At 49.8% G+C, this 18272-nt stretch overlaps 1 protein-coding gene across 1 annotated transcript; it reads right to left on the bottom strand.

Moving 5' to 3' along the window:
• Window positions 1-3816: 3816 nt before the first annotated feature.
• Window positions 3817-12936, bottom strand: lfng (LFNG O-fucosylpeptide 3-beta-N-acetylglucosaminyltransferase). The gene is made up of 8 exons (XM_040191959.2): window positions 9898-12936; window positions 6596-6644; window positions 6347-6449; window positions 6117-6270; window positions 5931-6016; window positions 5666-5831; window positions 5487-5572; window positions 3817-5394 (listed from the first exon to the last, which is right to left on the bottom strand). Exons 1-8 carry the CDS (start codon window positions 10294-10296, stop codon window positions 5328-5330), a joined length of 1110 nt encoding a protein of 369 aa, XP_040047893.1. The 5' UTR covers window positions 10297-12936; the 3' UTR covers window positions 3817-5327.
• Window positions 12937-18272: the final 5336 nt, after the last annotated feature.

Genomic DNA, 18272 nt, shown 5'->3' on the forward strand with positions numbered 1-18272 from the left:
GGCTTGTTGCTGGACCGGAGGAATGCATCACTAATGCTTTGAGGTGAGGCGCTGAATGGAGACTGCCCCCCCCCCCCCCCCCCCACACTCAGACACTTCCTGAGTCTGGCCGGGCTTTCTGCCAGCTGGTCGGCCTCCTCCTCCTCCTCCTCCTCCTCGATGCCAAGCAGCTGCATCGGGGCCAGGAGACTTAAAACTGCACCAGACTTCCATTTCAAAAAGGGACCCGCAAAAGCCGCCTGAATCCCCCACAAAGAAATGATGTATAAGTGCACTCATGTTAATAGAAATGATCCTTTTTTCATAAATATATAAATGAATTTCCCACCTTTCCGACTTCGGTAGCTTCTATTGATGCCGTTATCCTCTGGTTACACAGCAGGGTGTGTTTTCCCAAATCCTCCTCACTGCTGCATCCAGTTTCCACCTCTGTATATCCTGTTGAGTTTTAATTCAGTGGTTCCTAACCGAGGGGCCGGGCCCCCTCCGAAAGGGCACAAGGAAAAACCTTAGGGTCTAAAATGTGGCCTCAGGAAAAACTGTTGCAACACCGACCGCCTTAATTCTATTGTGTACTGAACATTTTAAAGGTCGTAACACCGTTTACGTTTGCAATGCAAATAAAACACCAAAAAGGTGCAGACAGCTTAATGTGTCTCTTACAGCCACATTTGCGAAAATGATTTGCATTTCTGCAAAACACCGTGTCCGTAATTCTAACTTTCATGCGAATTTCCTTTTAAATCTTCTCATTTCGAGACATCATTCATGAATCACATGTCTTGTAACAGTTGACCAGTGACAAGTAATGAGGCTATTTCACATTCTTTCTGACCATTAAAAGTTCTTTTGTTTAAAAGTGAAATGCGTTTTGTGCAGACTTTTATCCAGAATGAATTGTCTTGCTGTTTTTTGCTGCGTTCCCCCCCCCCACACTCAGGAAAAAGAAAAATCTTCAAGTCCTTCACTGGAGTGCCGCCCGTGACGGAGTTCAAGTCCTCCTCCGGCAGCGAAATGTGACACCTGGATTGTGGCGAGTCCCGCCCCCAGAGCCCGCCGCGTGGAGCAGGATTAAGGCCTGCGCCAGTTGCTGTGAGATCTCGCCTCCTAATCCTGCGGACAATAGCGGCTGTTAATTGGAGAGCGACTGATACAGCAAGACAATGTCCCTCTAATCCCCCGGACTCTGAGGAATGTCCCTCCGCGGCAGCCGTCCACACTTCACCGCGTCCACCGCGGCTCCTCGCCCCACACACCCGGCGTTCGTTTTTATTTGGTTGAGTCAAAAACAAACACAGAGTTGTGAAATGTCACGTGTTGCTGATGGGAGGTGCGAGAAAGCTCACTCGGGTGTTTGCGTCTCAATCAGCGGGCGACGAACTGTTAACAGGCGTAAAAGTGTTTCCTGTCCGGACCGGAACGACGTCATTGTCGAGACCTGTGAGGCCTCCACAAACCCGGGCCCCCAAAATGAACCCGAACGGGCCTTTCTTAACAGCTCGTCACGGGATTAGACGCATTGGCGTCTCTTTGTGTCTCTTTTAGCCTTTTTGTTATTTGTGGTGGTTTCACGGTTCTTTGGTCAGCTTTTATTGATTTCTAATCCTTCAATGTTTATTTGTTGTTGCTTTTTGCCTCTTTGTGGGCGACGTGGGTCTTTTCGTTCATTTCTTTAATGACTTTGCATTCTTTTTTGGTCATTTTGCATTAGTTCTTACTACTTTTGCCTCTTGCTTTTCATGACTCGCTGGTTGTTTGATCGCCAGTCGGCTCACATAGAGACTCGGGTCCAGAGGCCGAGGGCCGGTGTCTCGTAAACTAATCCATCCGTGATATTAACGAGCCAACTGACATCAGCTGCCTCCAGCGTGACTCGTCATTCAGTCCCATGCCGCTGCTTTCGCACTACTTTTACATCTAGTTGTAACGTCAGCACATTAATACACCCTGTTTTTGGGCCTTATAATTAAAAGTTGAAACGGGTAAGATGGGAGAGAGATGTGGTTCTTCGCCGGGGGGGGAAACTGTAGCTCAACAAGCGTGACTCAAACTGAGACAGACACAAGTCATGCGGGAGGTTTTGTGTTTTGTAAACAGAACCTGGTCGACGTTCTGGATCCTGGGCCCTTTTATCACTGCAGGATAAGCAGCCACGGCCTGCAGTCGTATTTCACCGTGCACGCTGGCAGTTGGATGTTTGTGTTCTTTTAATCTCTCGCCTGTCTCCTATGCAAAACGGCTTGGAAAACATTCCAGTAAATGACAGATCTTAGCAGACGTTATGATTTGCATAGATGTGGGCGTGGCTACTTTGAGTGACAGTTGGGCTTGACGTCGCTGCCAAAATTCGTCGGACTTCGCAGAATTCTACTGAAACTTACATACTTACCCTTACTTTATAATATAACGTTAAATATACAAATATAACGTTAGTTTAACATGGTTGCTGGATAGGAATACTTTAACATTTGTCAGTTAGCTAAATGTTGAGCTAACGTTACAGCTAGTTAGCTTAACTTACCATCATTAAAGGGGGACACAGTTAACGTTAGCCAACGTTAGCCTAGCTCGGCCCAAAGGTAAGAAAACTGCTAGCAAACTGTTAGCAACATTAAAAGTCATTAATATATATATATAATTGACACAATGTGTCTTGCTTGGTAAATGTGCGTAGAAATGTAGAAAAAAACAATTTGCTTTTTGTTGTTGGGTAATGTGCAGCAAGTTGACGTGTACCAACACACCGATTCTCTCTTCTAATGTTAAATGTTAGGAAACGTTTACTGCAAAGGGTCTGAAATCTAAATGAGAACAGTGTACAATTCAAAGCTTAGTCCAACTATATCTATTATTGGGAACAGGATAAATTGCAAAAGAAATCTAATAACTGATTCCCTCGTAGATGTGACTGATTACACGTGTTTTTGGCTAATTTAAATGTCAGACAAGCTAACGTTACTTTCTTCTCTTTGCGCACGAACACGCTTCCCTTTTAGTTATTTACCAGTGAACAAAACACTTCATCCAGGAGACAGTTCTGAGAGTTCTGAGAGATCGGAGACGTATTGGACCAACACTCTCATGATTTGTTATGGATGTAAAAACCTTTTATCTCTTGAAGGAAAAGATCAATGTGCTGCAGATCTGATTACTGTTTGCATATCCACAGCTCGGCAGTTTGATAATACGAGAGTTTTGCTCTTAAGCCACACGCCCTTCTTTCCCATGGCTGCAGTGGCGGAGGAGTAATCTCTCCCGCTTCCTTTTCTGTGAAGCGTTTGCCACTGACTAAATGGTTGTTATGGCTCGAAGGGCTTTGATTGTTCCAGCGCACACAATCTATGTTTGGGAGCTTGTGCACAGATTTATTGGGGACATTTTACAAGTTGACAGAGAGGAGTGCAGATGTCTGATTGTAGACACATCTGCAGTTCTTCCCGCTTCACGTCTCTGGAAGGCAAAGTTGTGGTTGTGGGGTCGTTGTTCGGGTTTTGTTTTTGATTTCCTCTGAATAATTTGTCTCCCATGCGAGGCTTTGCTGATGGATCCTCAGCTCTGTTTAATTTATTTAAATATATATAACATTTTCTTTTTTTGTGTTATCTAAACACATTTATATGAAAGTAGATTAATATAAACTGGCATGAAATGGAAATACACAAGTACAAATACTTAGGAACATTGTCTAAAGCAGGACACTGCTGCTTTGCAGCTTTAATAAATCAGTCAAACTAAAAGAAGATCCAATATTAAAGACATTAAAAGTCTCATCTTGAACTCGGAGGATAAAGTCCAATAAAAACATGACCAAATATGTGATGTTTCTCAGTGGTTATGCGCTTTTATTTAATTTTTAGGTCCCACCGTGGGTCCCATGGTAGTTAATACCAGGATCAGCTCATAATCCCTGAGAAGCCAGTATTGGGAATGAACCGCTCGAACTCTCCAGATACTGGAGAATAAACAGCACAGTCACTTAACACAGTTCAAAGCGGCACAAATCACCACGTCCGGGTCATTACAAGCATATGTGAACCACGCAGGGCCGATTCCATTCTAAACATTGTACTACTAATTCAAAACAACGGGCACAGTACACAATACTGCAATCAAAAATGTACAGTGCAACCCAATATGGGTGAGAGACGACACGGAGGGGAGCGAATCCCCCCCATGTGGAAATACTCATGTTGCTCTCGTAAAGTTCTCCCCTCAAAGGCCTCGGCGGTAAGCAGCCGGTGTCACGTGTAACTCGAGGTTATTCATACGGATAACAACGGAGAAGCTGAGCAGTCTGTTGTGCAAACTATTGTAGACCGCCGCTCACGTTACGCCTGCTTGTTATTCAGATGTTTCTATGGGATTTGTCTCCAATTCTTTGCTTTTGAGCCTTTGGAGGTGAGAGTCTTTTCAGTAGCAAACATCAGATCATTTGAAACTCAGCTGTGCAATATTTCAACAATTAAAAAAACAAAGAAAATTACATTTCAAAGCAATTCAAAAGCTGATTGTAACCCTGAATCAGAATCTCTTCCACTCGTTACTTTTCCTCCATCGTAACAAATACGAGGAGTGTTATTAAAAACAAGAATAAATAAGAGATTTTGATGGGTTATTCTTTTTTCTTTGTTATATTTTGGAAACAAATCTGAGGCATGTCATTAAAAAGGACGTAAATCAGGTCAGTTGACCAAAATGTATCACAAAGGGAAAAGTGCTTTGTCCTGATATACCTCAGAGTAGCTCACCAAAGGGAATCCGTCCTGCTGCCAGCTCAGTTAATGGGAGATATAACACTCAAAAGCACAACAATATCTTCATATTAGAGCATTTGTCCGGAGTCATTGGAGTAAAACGATCTAAAACAAAAATACCAATTATATGTGATGAAAGGAAAGCCTACAAACAAACGAACTGTATGGCTTTGCATTTTTTAAAAAGCAAAAAAAAAAAAGGTTAATGTGAAGCTGGCAAAAAGGCTTGAATATATGTCAATACATTCTATGAGAATTGCAGATACATTTACAAGCAACATATAAATCACAAAGCTCAACTGATTGCCTGCAAAGCTTAACGCTGAAAGCCACTTCCTGCCGAGAGCCGGGGCTCCACCGACCGGCGCGCGATGGGGGCGAGGCCCCGGGCCCCCCGACAGGAAGGAAGAGTCCGGAGGCGGGCCGCACAGCAGCCCAGTAAAACTAGCAAAGACCGCACACAACTGCAGCGACAACGCGGCAGCGGCGCGGTCTAAATACAAACACTGGTCCCCGCGAGCCTTTCAGATACCGAGGCACGGCGGGGACGAGGATGGGAAAGGAGCGGTCGCCCTAGAAGGCAACCTGAGGGGGGCACCACGGGGTGTCTGGGTGCAGGAGACAGTGCACAGACCTGAACCTGGAAGACAACAACAACGACAGGTCAAGAGTTGCTGGAAGGAGTTGAAACCGGATTCAGTCTGCTTCATTGAATACGGAACGGTCCCTCACCTCGATGGATCCTCCTCCACAGGAAAAGCCCCTTTGAAATTTATGATGTTACTCTTGTTTTCGAACATCCCGTAACTGAGGGTGATCTGGAACGAAAAGATGACAGGAGAAACATGAGCAACATTGGGGAAAAAAACAAAAACAAATTAAACGTAGGTGGATGTTGAAAAGACTCGCACCTGCTTGTGGATCTCCGATCTGGACACTTGTTGCAGGTTCTCCAGGTGGGAGTGGAACAGGTTGCTGCGGGTCAGAGGGACCCCCAGAACCGACTCGATGATGTAGCCCACGGTGCAGTCGTCCGGCAGGCGGATCTTCTCCGCCGTGTTCATGAAGTGGCCGCCGCTGGAGGGACGGAAAGCGCACACTCGGTCAGCGCTGAGGTGGCGCGGGCCAGAGGGAGTAGGTGCACGCAGAAGGTGTGCCGTGCGATCTGCATCTTACCTGGCCCACGGGCTCATCTTCAGCGCCAGACCTCGGCTCACGCAGAAGCCCGCTCCCCCGGTGGCGAACCAGAAGTTGACTGGTTTCTGTGAAGGAAGAGGGAGCTCGGTCAGCACGCGGATATCAAAAATATCCCCTCGTGGTGTCGGAAAACCGAGGCATCAAATGTAGGACAGTTCTGCGTACCATCTTATTGTCCCCCAGCCTCTCCGTGGCCTCGATGGGCCGGTCCAGACTGGGTTTACCGATGTACATGTCCTGGGTGTGGGGGTACTGGGACAGGTGCTTCACCAGAGTCCGGACATTTACGTAGTTGTCGTCGTCTACGTGACAGAACCACCTAAACAACGGAAGAATCGTCAGACCTGGACATTCTCCCGCCAATAAAACCATCAAAATAAGGATCAAGTACTTACTTTTTCCCCGACTCTATGAACTTATCATATTCCACCGCCATCTTGCAAGAGAGAGCTTGTCGGCTATGAGCTGCGGAGCAGTTTGTGTTGATGGCGTGACTCCCTGTGGCAACAAGGCAGGCAATAGGAGGGTTAGTTCCTCATCAATGGAGGCTTTATGTATTTTAATACAGTCAGGGAAGAAAAACTGCATTTTGATGTCCTTTCTAATTAAACAAAGAGCTTCTCAGTTCCCGGGATGATACTTACCAATTTTCTTTTTCAGCTCCACGTCCTCTCCGTCTGTGAAGATGTACGTCTGTAAACAAAACAAAGGGAGAATTCAGACAAGTGCTCCTTAAATCCACAAAATCCAAACCGCGTTGCGTCATCATCGCACGCATCACGTCCACCAGCGCGTTCCGGAGTCCTTCTCCCTCACACCCGTCCCGTCCGGCGTGATTAGCATCAATCAACATGCCTTTTATGCAGCGGAAAACGCGTCGAGTTAAACAGCCCCCTGCTCCCATAAAGGCCTTTTGTCCCGCGGCTCTCTCTCTCCATGGCAACCGTGCTGCCGCCCCGGAGCATCCCAGACACGGAACAAAGGGGGGGGGGGCAGGGGCAGACGGTCCGCCCCGACACACACACCCCATTCATGTATCCCCCCCCCTATCCCCCTGGACCAGACCCCCATCCGAACCCGCCGCAGGTCCTCAGCGTGTTGAATGCAGCTAAAGCAGAAGCAAACAGCGGACAATCTGCCGCCGCCGCCACCGCGTGTACGCGCTCGCTGCCGCGTGACCCGACGGAGCCACGAGGCTGCGGCCGCTTGTTAAATGTAGCAGTTACTCATAAAAGGAGCGGCCGAGGATTAGACTCAGAGCAGGTGCGAGCCGGTGAATGGCGCTGCATGAAAAGGGTGGGGGGGGGGGGGGTCTGCGTAACTGCCAGCGGCCTGTTTACTCTTCACCTCAGGTGAGGCAGCACCTGCCCGACATCACACTACCTTATCTGTGCCACGTGCCGCTACACGCCGGGCTGTGGCGGGAGGGGTCGGAAACAGAGCCGCGTCAGCTGTGACTCAGCTGCATCCGGAGTCGGGGGCCTCGGGTGAAAAGGACCCTCTCATCCGCGGAGAGCAGATGCTGGAGGCAGATGCTGGGGAAAGGTGGGGTCTGTTTAAGGCCGGCGGCGGTTCCAGGGGAGAACGGATCAGGGGCGCTGTTTGCTTTAAAAGCCCGCTGAATAGACGGCCTAATCACAGAGGCAGCTGCCAGGGCACCGAGGGAGGGAGGGAGGGGGGGAGGAATCTCACTGCTGATTAGTAAATTGAAAACCGTGTGAGGCCATTCACCCCCCCCCCCCCCCTCCCACTCTGTCTGCGGGGCCACATACACGGCCTGCGCCTCTTGAATAGAACAATGCTGTGGGTTTTCATGCTGGGTAAAGTCTCCACTGGGTAAATTCTCAATATGTTTGCCAGCATTTGCATACAGCTGCAGGAGTTAACTAGAGAAAAACCTCCCTGAGACCCCCCCCCCCCCCCCCCCCCTCCTCCCCTCCCCACCTCCCCCCTGTCTTTGTTTCTGAACTGTCACCTAAAAAGAACAGTTACTTTCTCGGAATACTAATTCATACCATAAAAACCAGATGGCTGCGTGTGAAGAGATAAGAGGCGGGGGGGACGGGGGGGTTCGTGGGCGGCTGAGGAGAGGAGATGAGAGCTGCACTCCTGACCACAGGAAGGCCGGCACGGTGCTGTCTGAGCAGAACGTGGTGCCTGGCTGGCTGTCTCCGGCTCCACAGGAAGGAAGGGCACCGGGCCCCCCCCCCCCCCCCTCCCTCCGGCAACCCCCCCAAAAGCCTTTGTAGACCACTTTATCAGACACTTTCTGACCACTTGTGCGTCCCAGCGAGGACATTTTAAAAAGCGTCCATTGTGAAGACTGCTGGCTCATTATCACACTCCTGAGGGAGGAATTCATGGCACACCAGCTGCTGAGTTCATCTGAAGCAGCGGCTGTAGGTGCCAGTTGTACAAATAAATTGGCCGCCGGCCTGCATTCTGGGGAAGGAAATATTGGGGACCATTTATTTAGTTATTTTTAGTGTTTTATGACCCTGCTATCAGCACAAAGGTAAATTACTTACGGGTGATTAATATAAAACGGGGAGAGGGTGTTGCAAGAGAAAGTTGTATAAGGACTTTTGATGTCAGAGGCACCAATTCACAGACAAATCGGGCCTAACTTGCCTCAAAGGGTGTAACCTTTTACATAAAATGCTATTTATGCTCTGAGTGGGCTCAGAGATTAAGTCGGCCACCGGCTCTATTGTGTCAACACGGCTACGGCGGAGATAATCTTCCCTCTGTTCTGGTGTAAACAGCAGCTCCATCTGAGAGCAGAAGAGCAACGGGAACAAAAAGATCTTTTCTAAATTGCCGTTTTGCGTAAATATGAAAAACTTTTGTCCCTTGTGTGTGCCGCCGCAGAAGCGATCCAAACTCCACAGATGTCCGTCAGCTGAGCGTGAGAATCCACCCTGAGCACGGAGGACGGCCATATGCACACGGTGGGAACTCGCGGCATCATATGCCTGGCATTAGGTCCTTTGTTCCGTCTCTCCTGACCACCTGGCCCCCTTTCCTCCAGGAACTCCCTCTTGCATTGTGGGGCCCGCTCAGTCTCTGTCCACTCAGCCACCCGCCAGCTGCCCGCCCCGCCAGGGCCCCGCTGCCGACTCCGTCGATTGCAACCAATCAGCACGGTCGACTCACGTCTGAGCAGATGTGCGTCTGCATCGGATGTGCGTCTGCGGTGCATCAACGTGAGCCGTGCCGATCGTCGTGACGGCCGGCCGTCCTTTCAATTCACTGACGTCACACATAAGAGAAGAAACTTCTCCCCGACCTCTACGAGTGAGGACCACCTTGTGCGTGACAGCAGCCGTGGCAAATTTAAAAAGACATAGGAGTGTTTGCTCCACATTATGGCCGTGGGGGTCTTTGTGCACCCTCTGGAGCAGCTCGCCTCCCAAGGCCACATTTTCACATAAACTCGCCTATGGATGCCCCCCCCCCCTTTGTCCCCAGGCATCCCCTCAAACGAAGCCCCCCATTTTCCCATCCCTCCAGAGAGCTTGACCCAGACTCGGCTCCCACGTTCCCATGGAGAGAGGGGAGACAAGGGGCCGGGGGAAGGCCTTTCTTCCCCCTTCAGAAAGACGCTTTGTTAGTGCTGGAAGAGGGACAGCGCTGGAGTCGGTGCTGTGAAGCATCCATTGCACTGGGGGGGGGCATTCACAGGGACACCCAAAGAGAGGAGGGATAATAGAGCGAGAGGGAGGGGGCGAGGGGGGCTGAGAGAGTGGGATCCCTGAAACGGCTCCCTCCGTTCTCAGGGACTCAGAGGAGAATCAAAAGTGACAGAGCCGAGCAGAGTTCTGCGGCTAAGCGGAACAATGCAGCCATCGAACGGGAATCACCTGCGTCACCTGCGTCACCCGCAAAAAAAGCACGCGCACGCGCATCCCTCATGAACTAAACAGTGCATCTCTGCACCTTTTACCTGTTGCATGTTCCTGGAGATCCACGTGTCCAGGAGCAGACTCAGCCTGGACTGATGGAACTTCTTGGTGGTCTTCACGGCGATGAAGATGTCTTCGGCGCTGATGTCCTCGGCCGGCGGCGGGTCGGTGCCGGTCGCCGGGGAGCCCGCGGGCCTCTCCACCTCCCTGCGTCCCCGCGTCAGTTTGGTGAAGTACGCGGAGAACCCCTTCTTGGTCCGCTCGCCCCCCCGCGCGGCGTCCTGGAGCAAAGAGCGCGCACCCGCGTCCCCTCCTGCGGCCGGCGCGTCCCCCACCTGCGCGCGGTGATGCTGCACGGCGACGAGCAGCAGCAGCAGCAGGCAGACGCACGCCGCGCTGGCCACAGAGACGGCGGTCTTCTTGTAGCTGCTCATCAACATAGTTCAACTCTTAGAAGACAAAAAAAGAAAAAAGGCTACAAAAAAACGATGCAAAGTCCATAAAGTGTTTTTTCTGCTTCTTTAAATCGTTAATAACACGCAACGGGGTGAACGACGGACCTGTCGGCGCGCATAGCTGACTCGCGTGTAGGTAGCGCGTTGCCAGGGGGATATATAAGCTTCCCTGCTGGCCACGCCCCCTGGGAGGTGCCTGGATGCAGCGTGCCGGCCAGTGACGTCGCAATGGGGTGTGGTTACGGTCGGTGTGCTGGTGGGGGGGCAGAGCTGAGTTTGGCTGTTATAGAGATATTATCAGTAATAGACTGACACGGAGCCGCAGGCGCTCACAGGGAAAGGCGTGTTTATTAAGGCGGTGTTTAACCAAAAAAAAAGTTCATCCTGCAGATCTAATTTTCTAAATCAATTTTTTTTATTTTCCAAGGTGAAGCTATTTGAATTCAGCCCTGGTGTTCACCATAGCAACCGGGGCTCTTTTGTTCCCGCCCGACCTTGTGAGGACTCTAAACAGTTGGCCATTCCAACAAAACACTTGTTATTCAAATTCTGGCTCTCGCAACCGGGCGCCGTCTGGCACTGGGAGGCCGACCAAAGCACACGAAAGTCCATTTAGAGCAGCGTGCAGCTGGTGGAGCCTCAATAGCCTCACCGACGCCGGGCAACCGCCCGATTTAGACCGTTTAGTATCAAGCAAATGTCCGGTTAAACAGCGGCCTTTAAGTTTGGCACAAGATCAAAAAAGAGCTGCTTAAAACAGATGCCGACATTGGGATAAACTTCTCAAAAATCCAACGCTCCATTTCAACTCATCATGCTGAACTTCTGTCCTCAGCGACACCAGAAGTCTTCAGCAAATCTCTGGCCACTGCAACGAGTGTATTTCACTGGTTTCAATTCAGCACATCCAGGACATAAGTTCCCTCTGAGCTCATAGATGCTGCTGACAAGCTCTTTTGTTCCCCTTTTAACGTTGTGCACAGAAAGGCGGCTAAAGGCAAGTAGAAGAAAGCCTCTCCGAGGCCGCCATTCTTCTTCCGTCAACCGCCTCTTTCTCGCAGAGCTTTCATCACGCTTCAGACACTCTTCTTGGTCCTCTTGGACTTTTGGGGGGACAATGTCGGTATTTAAAACAACCGGTTGTTTCAGCTTTGTGTTCAGTTTATTTCAGCCTTTTGCTTCTTCCACGGAGACCAACGGAAAAATGCTTTCTTGTCCCTCTTTGAAGCCCCCCCCGTGGTCTCTGTCGGCCCTCCGTCTGACATTACTTCTGGGTTAAATCCAGCGTCTTCACACAAGCCCACTTCCTCCCCAAAGTGCCCACAGACCCACGAATAAACACTTGATTTTCCCTGCAGGTCGTACCAGCGCGCTGGGGGATCTGAGCGCTCTGTGAAGCTATTTGTAGCTCCTGCTTCTTCTAAGACGATTGCATCTGAAGGCCCGTGGCCCACAGCAGGTAAACAATCCCAGCATGCACTGTGGCCTTCGGTGTCACAACATCCCGCAAAAAGGCCTCATCTCAGCACCGAGTATCTCTTTCTGGATTTCCTGATACACGCCACAAAAGCAGGAAATGTTACATTTTAGTATTCTGTGGATCTACACGGAAGACATCAACTCGAAGCCACATCTTTCTTTTCAGCTCCCAGTGTTTCCATTCTTTATTTTCTCATGCAGGTCGCTCAGATCAAATCTACTCAATTTCACCTTTTCGCATCTTAATATACAATGTTCTGAGTCTAAGAGCTCCTGTATACCAGACTATTGGATCGTTTCCTCAATTTGTCTCCTTCCTTCATATTCGATCACAACAGCGTCTGAGTTGTTGCAGCGGCTCCATGAAACATCAAAGCGCGCTGACAGTGTGAGCAAGAGCTAAGTTAAAGAACAAATCGCATGAGACTGCAGCTTGAGCTGGGATCAGTCTGCGGTTCTGTTTATTTTCCCAGCATGCACACACCAGCTCTGATTGGATTACTGCTCACACCAGAAGCGAGAGCCATGGGACCGAGCGTCCTCCTTAGATCTCGGTTTCACTTTCCCTCCTCATGCAACATTAGAAGAAACTCTCAGAGGACCAAAGGCTGAGAACGCTTCGGCTGCCCGGCAGACAAATAAATACCGCTCGTTTCTATTGACCCGACCCGACGCAGATAAAACTACGTAACTCACGAGATAAGGATGATGCGTTAGGCTTCTCTCAGTACCGGCTCAATGATGTACGCTGTAATGCTGCAGTAAGTATTCAGATGCTTTAACACAAAATGCAAAACTGCAACCAGGACAACACTCAATTTCAATTAGAAATCCTGCATTAAAAGTGTTACCTAATTAAGCATGAATCTGATATTCCAAATGAGATAGATGGTTATTATTTCCTCATACGTCTGCGTGTTAGCAGCATTCATGGTCATTGCGGAGAAAGTTTTGGGCCAAACCGTACTTAGTAAAGCTAAACAAAGTCCCATGAATACACATGCGCGTGCTGTGTTAAAGCAGCTTGATCGTGTTGAACTATAAATGATCAAACGGGAGCTGACGGGGCGTCCGCTTACACGTCCAACACTTCTTCTTCTACTATTCAATAATATATAGACATGTAAATCATCTTTATTTCCCTCAGCTCAATAAAACCAATCAGATCAAAGTACTCCACGCCGTGCACAACCACGTATCGTTGGAAACTGGATATTCACTGGAGACCCCGTCAGGTTCATATTCCACGGCTCCATGAACTCAAGGGACCTCTGAAAGGGGGCCGACAACTCTGACCGACTTCCGTATCGTGCATTTGCGCATTTGAAACGGCATGTGTGTGTTCCTTGTGTTGAAGCAGTCCCGTTGTGAAGACAACGGCCTTCGAGGGGCTTTTGATTGTTTGTCTCGGCGGCGTGCACGGCCTGACTTGTTGTTCTCTGAAGTCACATGATGTAGTTGTACCACGTCGCGAGTTACGTGACTTTTGGAAGAAGTATCAGCAGCGGTGAAGTTTACTCTCGGCTCGACAAACAAGGAGAAAGACACAATTCTGCAGATCCAAAGAAAACAGGAAACTCACGACCGGTGGTTGATACCCCCCCCCCCCCCTCCCCTCACACATCCATTTGCATAAGCGCTCGGACCTGCTGGTCGGCCCCTGCTCCTGCCCTACTTCCACTCCGTCAGCCTAATGCGCTCTCCCTTTCTTATTGTTCTGTGGACGTGTGGAGGTCGACACGTTCAGTCCCGAACCGCGAAGCTTCTTGTGGGAAATGGGCCTAAATAACCAGACTGGCGTGGTCTCCTGTTTGTTGTCTATTGTGGGCTTTGTGTGTGATATGGGCGTTACACACATTGTGTCATTTTTCTCTCTTCCCCCCCCCCCGGAAACTGATCCTGAATATGCACAGACATCCCTCCTTCTGTACTTCAACAGTACTTGTCAGTATTCTACGGAGGCCATCGGGGGCGGTGGAGCATTCGCCTCCTAGCTTCCTACGAGGGTCACATATTTACAGCAGTGAATCATTGGTGTGAACTAATAATGCTGCTGAATGTCCTAAAACGGGATCAATATTTAAACTGTGACAAAAGTCTCTAACACAATGAATTCTTAAAAAGGCATCATTTCTTCCACAGGTCGAAAGAAGAAGAATCGGATTGGGGGGGCGCCACCCCGGGGTGTCCCTCATCGTCGAGCGTCCCGTTACCTCATCTGTTTGGAGACGACCGACCCTGCGCGACCTCCTCGGGCCTTTACGCTCGCTCCCAGCAGGCCGCACGTTACCCATCGCTGACCCCCCCTGAGCTTTTATCACAATATACTCCTCATGATACCGTGACACCCCCGTCAGTCATCCTCACGCAATATACCCCCTCCATCTGCATCTGTTTAGGACTTTGATGCGCGTTTGCTCTCCATTAGAACCAGTGAGAGGACGAGAGCTCGACCTTTTCCCCCCTCTGTTGTTTTTAGACACGACAATGAAAAGCAGATGTGGAAACACAACGCGGCCCATGCTGACTCAGCATTTCGCTCCCAATGCTCGAGTTAAAGCAGATGTTTTGTTCCCTTTTTCAACCACCTCGTCTTTCCTGTCGTTCAGCTGCGATCGTTCGTCCTTTTTTCCAGCTTTGCCAGCTGTTATTTATTTTGATGATCCGTAAATTGCTATTAATACGGGCTGTTAAATGGCAACAGCAGGACTCGGTATTAAAGGATAACGGCTAAATGGGCCAAGCGGGGGCTCCCAACACATAACACCTGTCAGGGAATCCGGCATCATTGCAGACTCTTCAAAAGCGCACCTTCCTCCCAGACCGTCCAACCTGGTCCGTCCAGGGAATCCCGCCTTTTTCATGGGACCCCGGATTAATTCCCGGCACCAGGCCCGGAGCCGAGAGCGGCCTCCGTCCCACCGAGCGGCGGTTTATCTCTTGCGGCGGGACCTACTGGGCTGATCCTCTCATATTAAATGGATTAGCGAGAGTCCTGGTTCTACTGTCAGGAGCCTGTGAAAAGAACAGGGATTTAGCATGTCGGCGTTCTCCTCGTCTGCCAGCATTTTCAACAGTAAATGTGCATCATGTGCTGGTCGAGGACAAACGCTGCCGCCCGTGTAGCGTTTTTACCGCACATTGGCGTCAGAAACCAATCAGAAATCAAGGTCTTATCTCTCGCAGTATCCGTGGGAAACTGTAGCATTAGTGCTGCTCACAGGCCTCTTTGATTTCCCACGGGAAACGTCCGCGGCAGCAGCAGCAGCTTAGGTCGGGATGCTGCGCTGCATCGCGGGGGTGGAGGGGATCGGGTCGCCGGCCGAAGGGTGTGAGGTTTTGTTCTCAGGTAGAACATCGTTGTCGTACCTCGGCCAGCAATCGACTCGGCTGCACGGCCGCCCCGCGTGGGTGTGTTTGCAGACCGCTGCGATCGGGAGTTTGTGCTCCGTTGACTGTCGGCAGGAAGCCAAGCTGAGATTCTTCTTCACTTAATCAGTTAAGCTGATTGCTTAACGTATTGCCTTTAATTCAATGCAAACAAGAGAGAAAAAGGTCCTGAATCCTCTGCTGAATAATGTAGTATAGTAGTGTTGTTGTTTTCAAAATGTGGACACTTCTAGGACACAACCCTAGTTCACATCGTAGAGAAGCTTTTTGTCTCCAACGTGATATCGATTTGTCTTTGTGAGTTCCAATTTGTCTCAACAAGGGGCCCAGCATGCAGGCCGGACTGTGTGTGTGTGTGTGTGTGTGCGCGCACGTGAATGTGTTTTTCGGGTGGGCTCGGCAGTTTGGTCACATGTCTATTTAAAGACACACAAGCAGAGTTCCATCTTAGAACGAGAGCCTCCTCTCCCCCCTCCGGCCCAGCTGGACGCGGCCCAGTGTCATTAAAGCCTGCGTGGACAATACAGCTAGCACCCCCCCCCCCCCCCCCCCTATTTACCCCCCCGATTTGAGGCCACACTTACTCACTGGCCCTTTCCCACAACCTCCAGGCACCTTGGAGGAAGTCATCCGTGCGTAACGCTGCTGCTTAATCAAAGGCTGAATGCCCAAGTCGTCCCAGAGGTTGCCCGCTGCAAGTGCGGCATTTAGCCGAGCACATGCTCTCCTTTCAGGGAGAAACAATGCGACCCATTGTGTCTGGACCACAAGTGTCTATTTTGATTTAAACGGGGGTCTCACAAGCAGATAGACAACGACGAGAATATCTGTGTCTGCAGGAAGAACACACGGGAGACGCTCTCGGGCCCCCGCGTGTCAGGGTCACCGGCGAGATAAGAGCCGCCGCTCTGCTGCTCACACCAAAGAAGCAAAGATATTCTGGTAGCTGTTTTGACAGGTGGAATTTATCTCTGTTTCTAACTGGTGTAACAAGCTCCATTGGGCCCCTCGGACATGTCAAAATAAGGGCTTAGTGTGATAAATGGATGAGAGCTCCGGATCCTTGGATTTGCTCTGATAAGAGCATTAGAGCGGTCGTTAGTGAGGGAGAGATAAGCGTCATAAAATCACAGGAAAACACAATATGTGATATCTTTAATCAGATATATTCAGGGGCCGTGCATAGCAACAAACGCACATCGATGAACCGCACAAATGCTGAAAACAGAAAGCGTAAAACGCCTTCTTTTGAGTTCCTCTCCACCTCCTCGGGCCTCTTAGCTGGTTTATAAATAACAGTGACCCATCTTTAAATAGGACATTGTTTTGTCTATTGTCTTTCCTTCCCAGAGCGGCGCGGATCACTGATGCTGAAGCGCTGCGGTAAACATCCTCTGACCCGGCGAAGCCTCCACTCCTATAGACTCTGACCTCGTGCTCTTAATCCTCTGCTACACTACCCAGGCCCGTGTTTTAGGAATGCGCCAGAAAGATGCTAAAACACAAGACATTGGTGCTAGAGTTGAACTTTGGGTTCTGCTGACGGGACCTGATCTCACTATCAACCCCTGTCCCTTCATAGGCAGACTGCAAACTTTCTACAAGTATTTTTTCCATCCACCGCGTTTTCTTTCCTTTCTGGTTGCATCAGGGAAGCTCCTCTGAACAATGATGGAAACAGACTAAATGAATGTTTCTGCCGATGTGCTTTGTTATCTAATGCTTGTGGAATATAGAAACGTGGGTTAACGGGACGCTGTGTGGGCGATTGAACCGATCAGCTTGTCCCCCCAATTCAAGACTTTATTATTTTACCAAAAAGCTTCACACCGGCCCTTTTTTAAAATTTCATTTTACCGATCCGGGAAGTTAAGTCTGACCAGTTTTCCTCGTTTTGCATGCGAACGTGTCATTAAAACGGCGTCATCTGTGAATTTGCTGAGACGTGAAAGGAAAAAGCACCGGCTCTCGAAGCGAGAAATAAAACCTGCTGAACACGGTCTCTCCTTTCAACGTGATTAGACTCAGCATCGGACTGTTTAAGACCCTTAAAGGAGGTTTAGGGGCTTGAAGCCGGGGGTGTGCTGGACTGCTGGTTCCCCATTCTTCCCATTATCCAGCTGGCCATTTTCATTGGAATGAAGGCCATCCATCAGGAGCCCCTGAAGGCCTTTTCAGAGTAGAATAAAAGGATTACTGTGAACAGACCTGTGGGTTGCTCAGACATGGGAGACAACAGATGTGTTAAACACGGCCAGCTCCCTCACAACAACAAGAAAGAGACCGGGGCTTCGTGCTCTCTGATGGTTAGGCAGCTCTGTGTTAATTGCTGAATGGAGTCGGTCAAGACTTTCCGTCCTCCACTTCCAGGAAGAGAGAAGCCGCAAAGAAAAGGCAGTAAAACCATTTGTGCCGCTTCTTAAGAACAGAGTAACTTTATCTGAGCATGAAAGGAGTTTGTGTCACAAATGTTTTGCTTGATTATGCGTTTATGATTGACACAGGCTTGATTCTACAATCTAAATGTCTGTATTTTGAACAATAAACCAGCAAACTGTGGGAGCCTGCTGGGGCTCTGTGTTCCTGTGGGAATCAGGATAATCCAGGCCGACAGCTTTCCGTCGGGGGCACAGATGCCTCATTCATTTACCCAAATGGATTTTTTTTTTTTTACACTAAGTTCGTGATGGTGTAGCAACGTGCAGCTACACCAAAACATATCTGCAACAAAAGCAGATGTTCTCTTCATTCCCTCCATGGAGGTTTGACTCAACTCCTGCACCCCAGTTATCCTCCAGTGACATCCGGAGGAGGAGGAGGAGCACAGGTCCCCGCGTCACACAACCCGGCGCCGAGGACAATGGGGGGCTTGGCGTGGACGGCCCGAGGCGAAGCCATCTGCCGCGGAGAGAGTGCAGTCCCTTTGTCCGCTATTGTGGAATGCGGAGGCAGATTGATGAGGGCCGATTCCTTCAGGGCGGCGCACAGAGCCCCGAGTATAGACGCCGCCACCGGGACCTCCCTCTCCTTCTGTCGCCACGCTCAGCGGTCACATGGCCGAGCCGCCGGACGCTGGGAGAAATGATGAGGGA

This window comes from Gasterosteus aculeatus, chromosome 11, assembly GCF_964276395.1.
Source record: "Gasterosteus aculeatus chromosome 11, fGasAcu3.hap1.1, whole genome shotgun sequence".
NCBI classification, from domain to species: Eukaryota; Metazoa; Chordata; class Actinopteri; order Perciformes; family Gasterosteidae; genus Gasterosteus; species Gasterosteus aculeatus.

Excerpts from the sequence above, each read along its gene's own strand:
- lfng (XM_040191959.2), bottom strand. The coding sequence starts at position 10,296 with ATGTTGATGAGCAGCTACAAGAAGACCGCCGTCTCTGTGGCCAGCGCG. Across the intron at positions 6,645-9,897 it reads TCTCCAGGAACATGCAACAG|ACGTACATCTTCACAGACGG; the intron begins GTAAAAGGTGCA and ends TTTTGTTTACAG. Across the intron at positions 5,573-5,665 it reads GATCGGAGATCCACAAGCAG|ATCACCCTCAGTTACGGGAT; the intron begins GTGCGAGTCTTT and ends TTTTCGTTCCAG.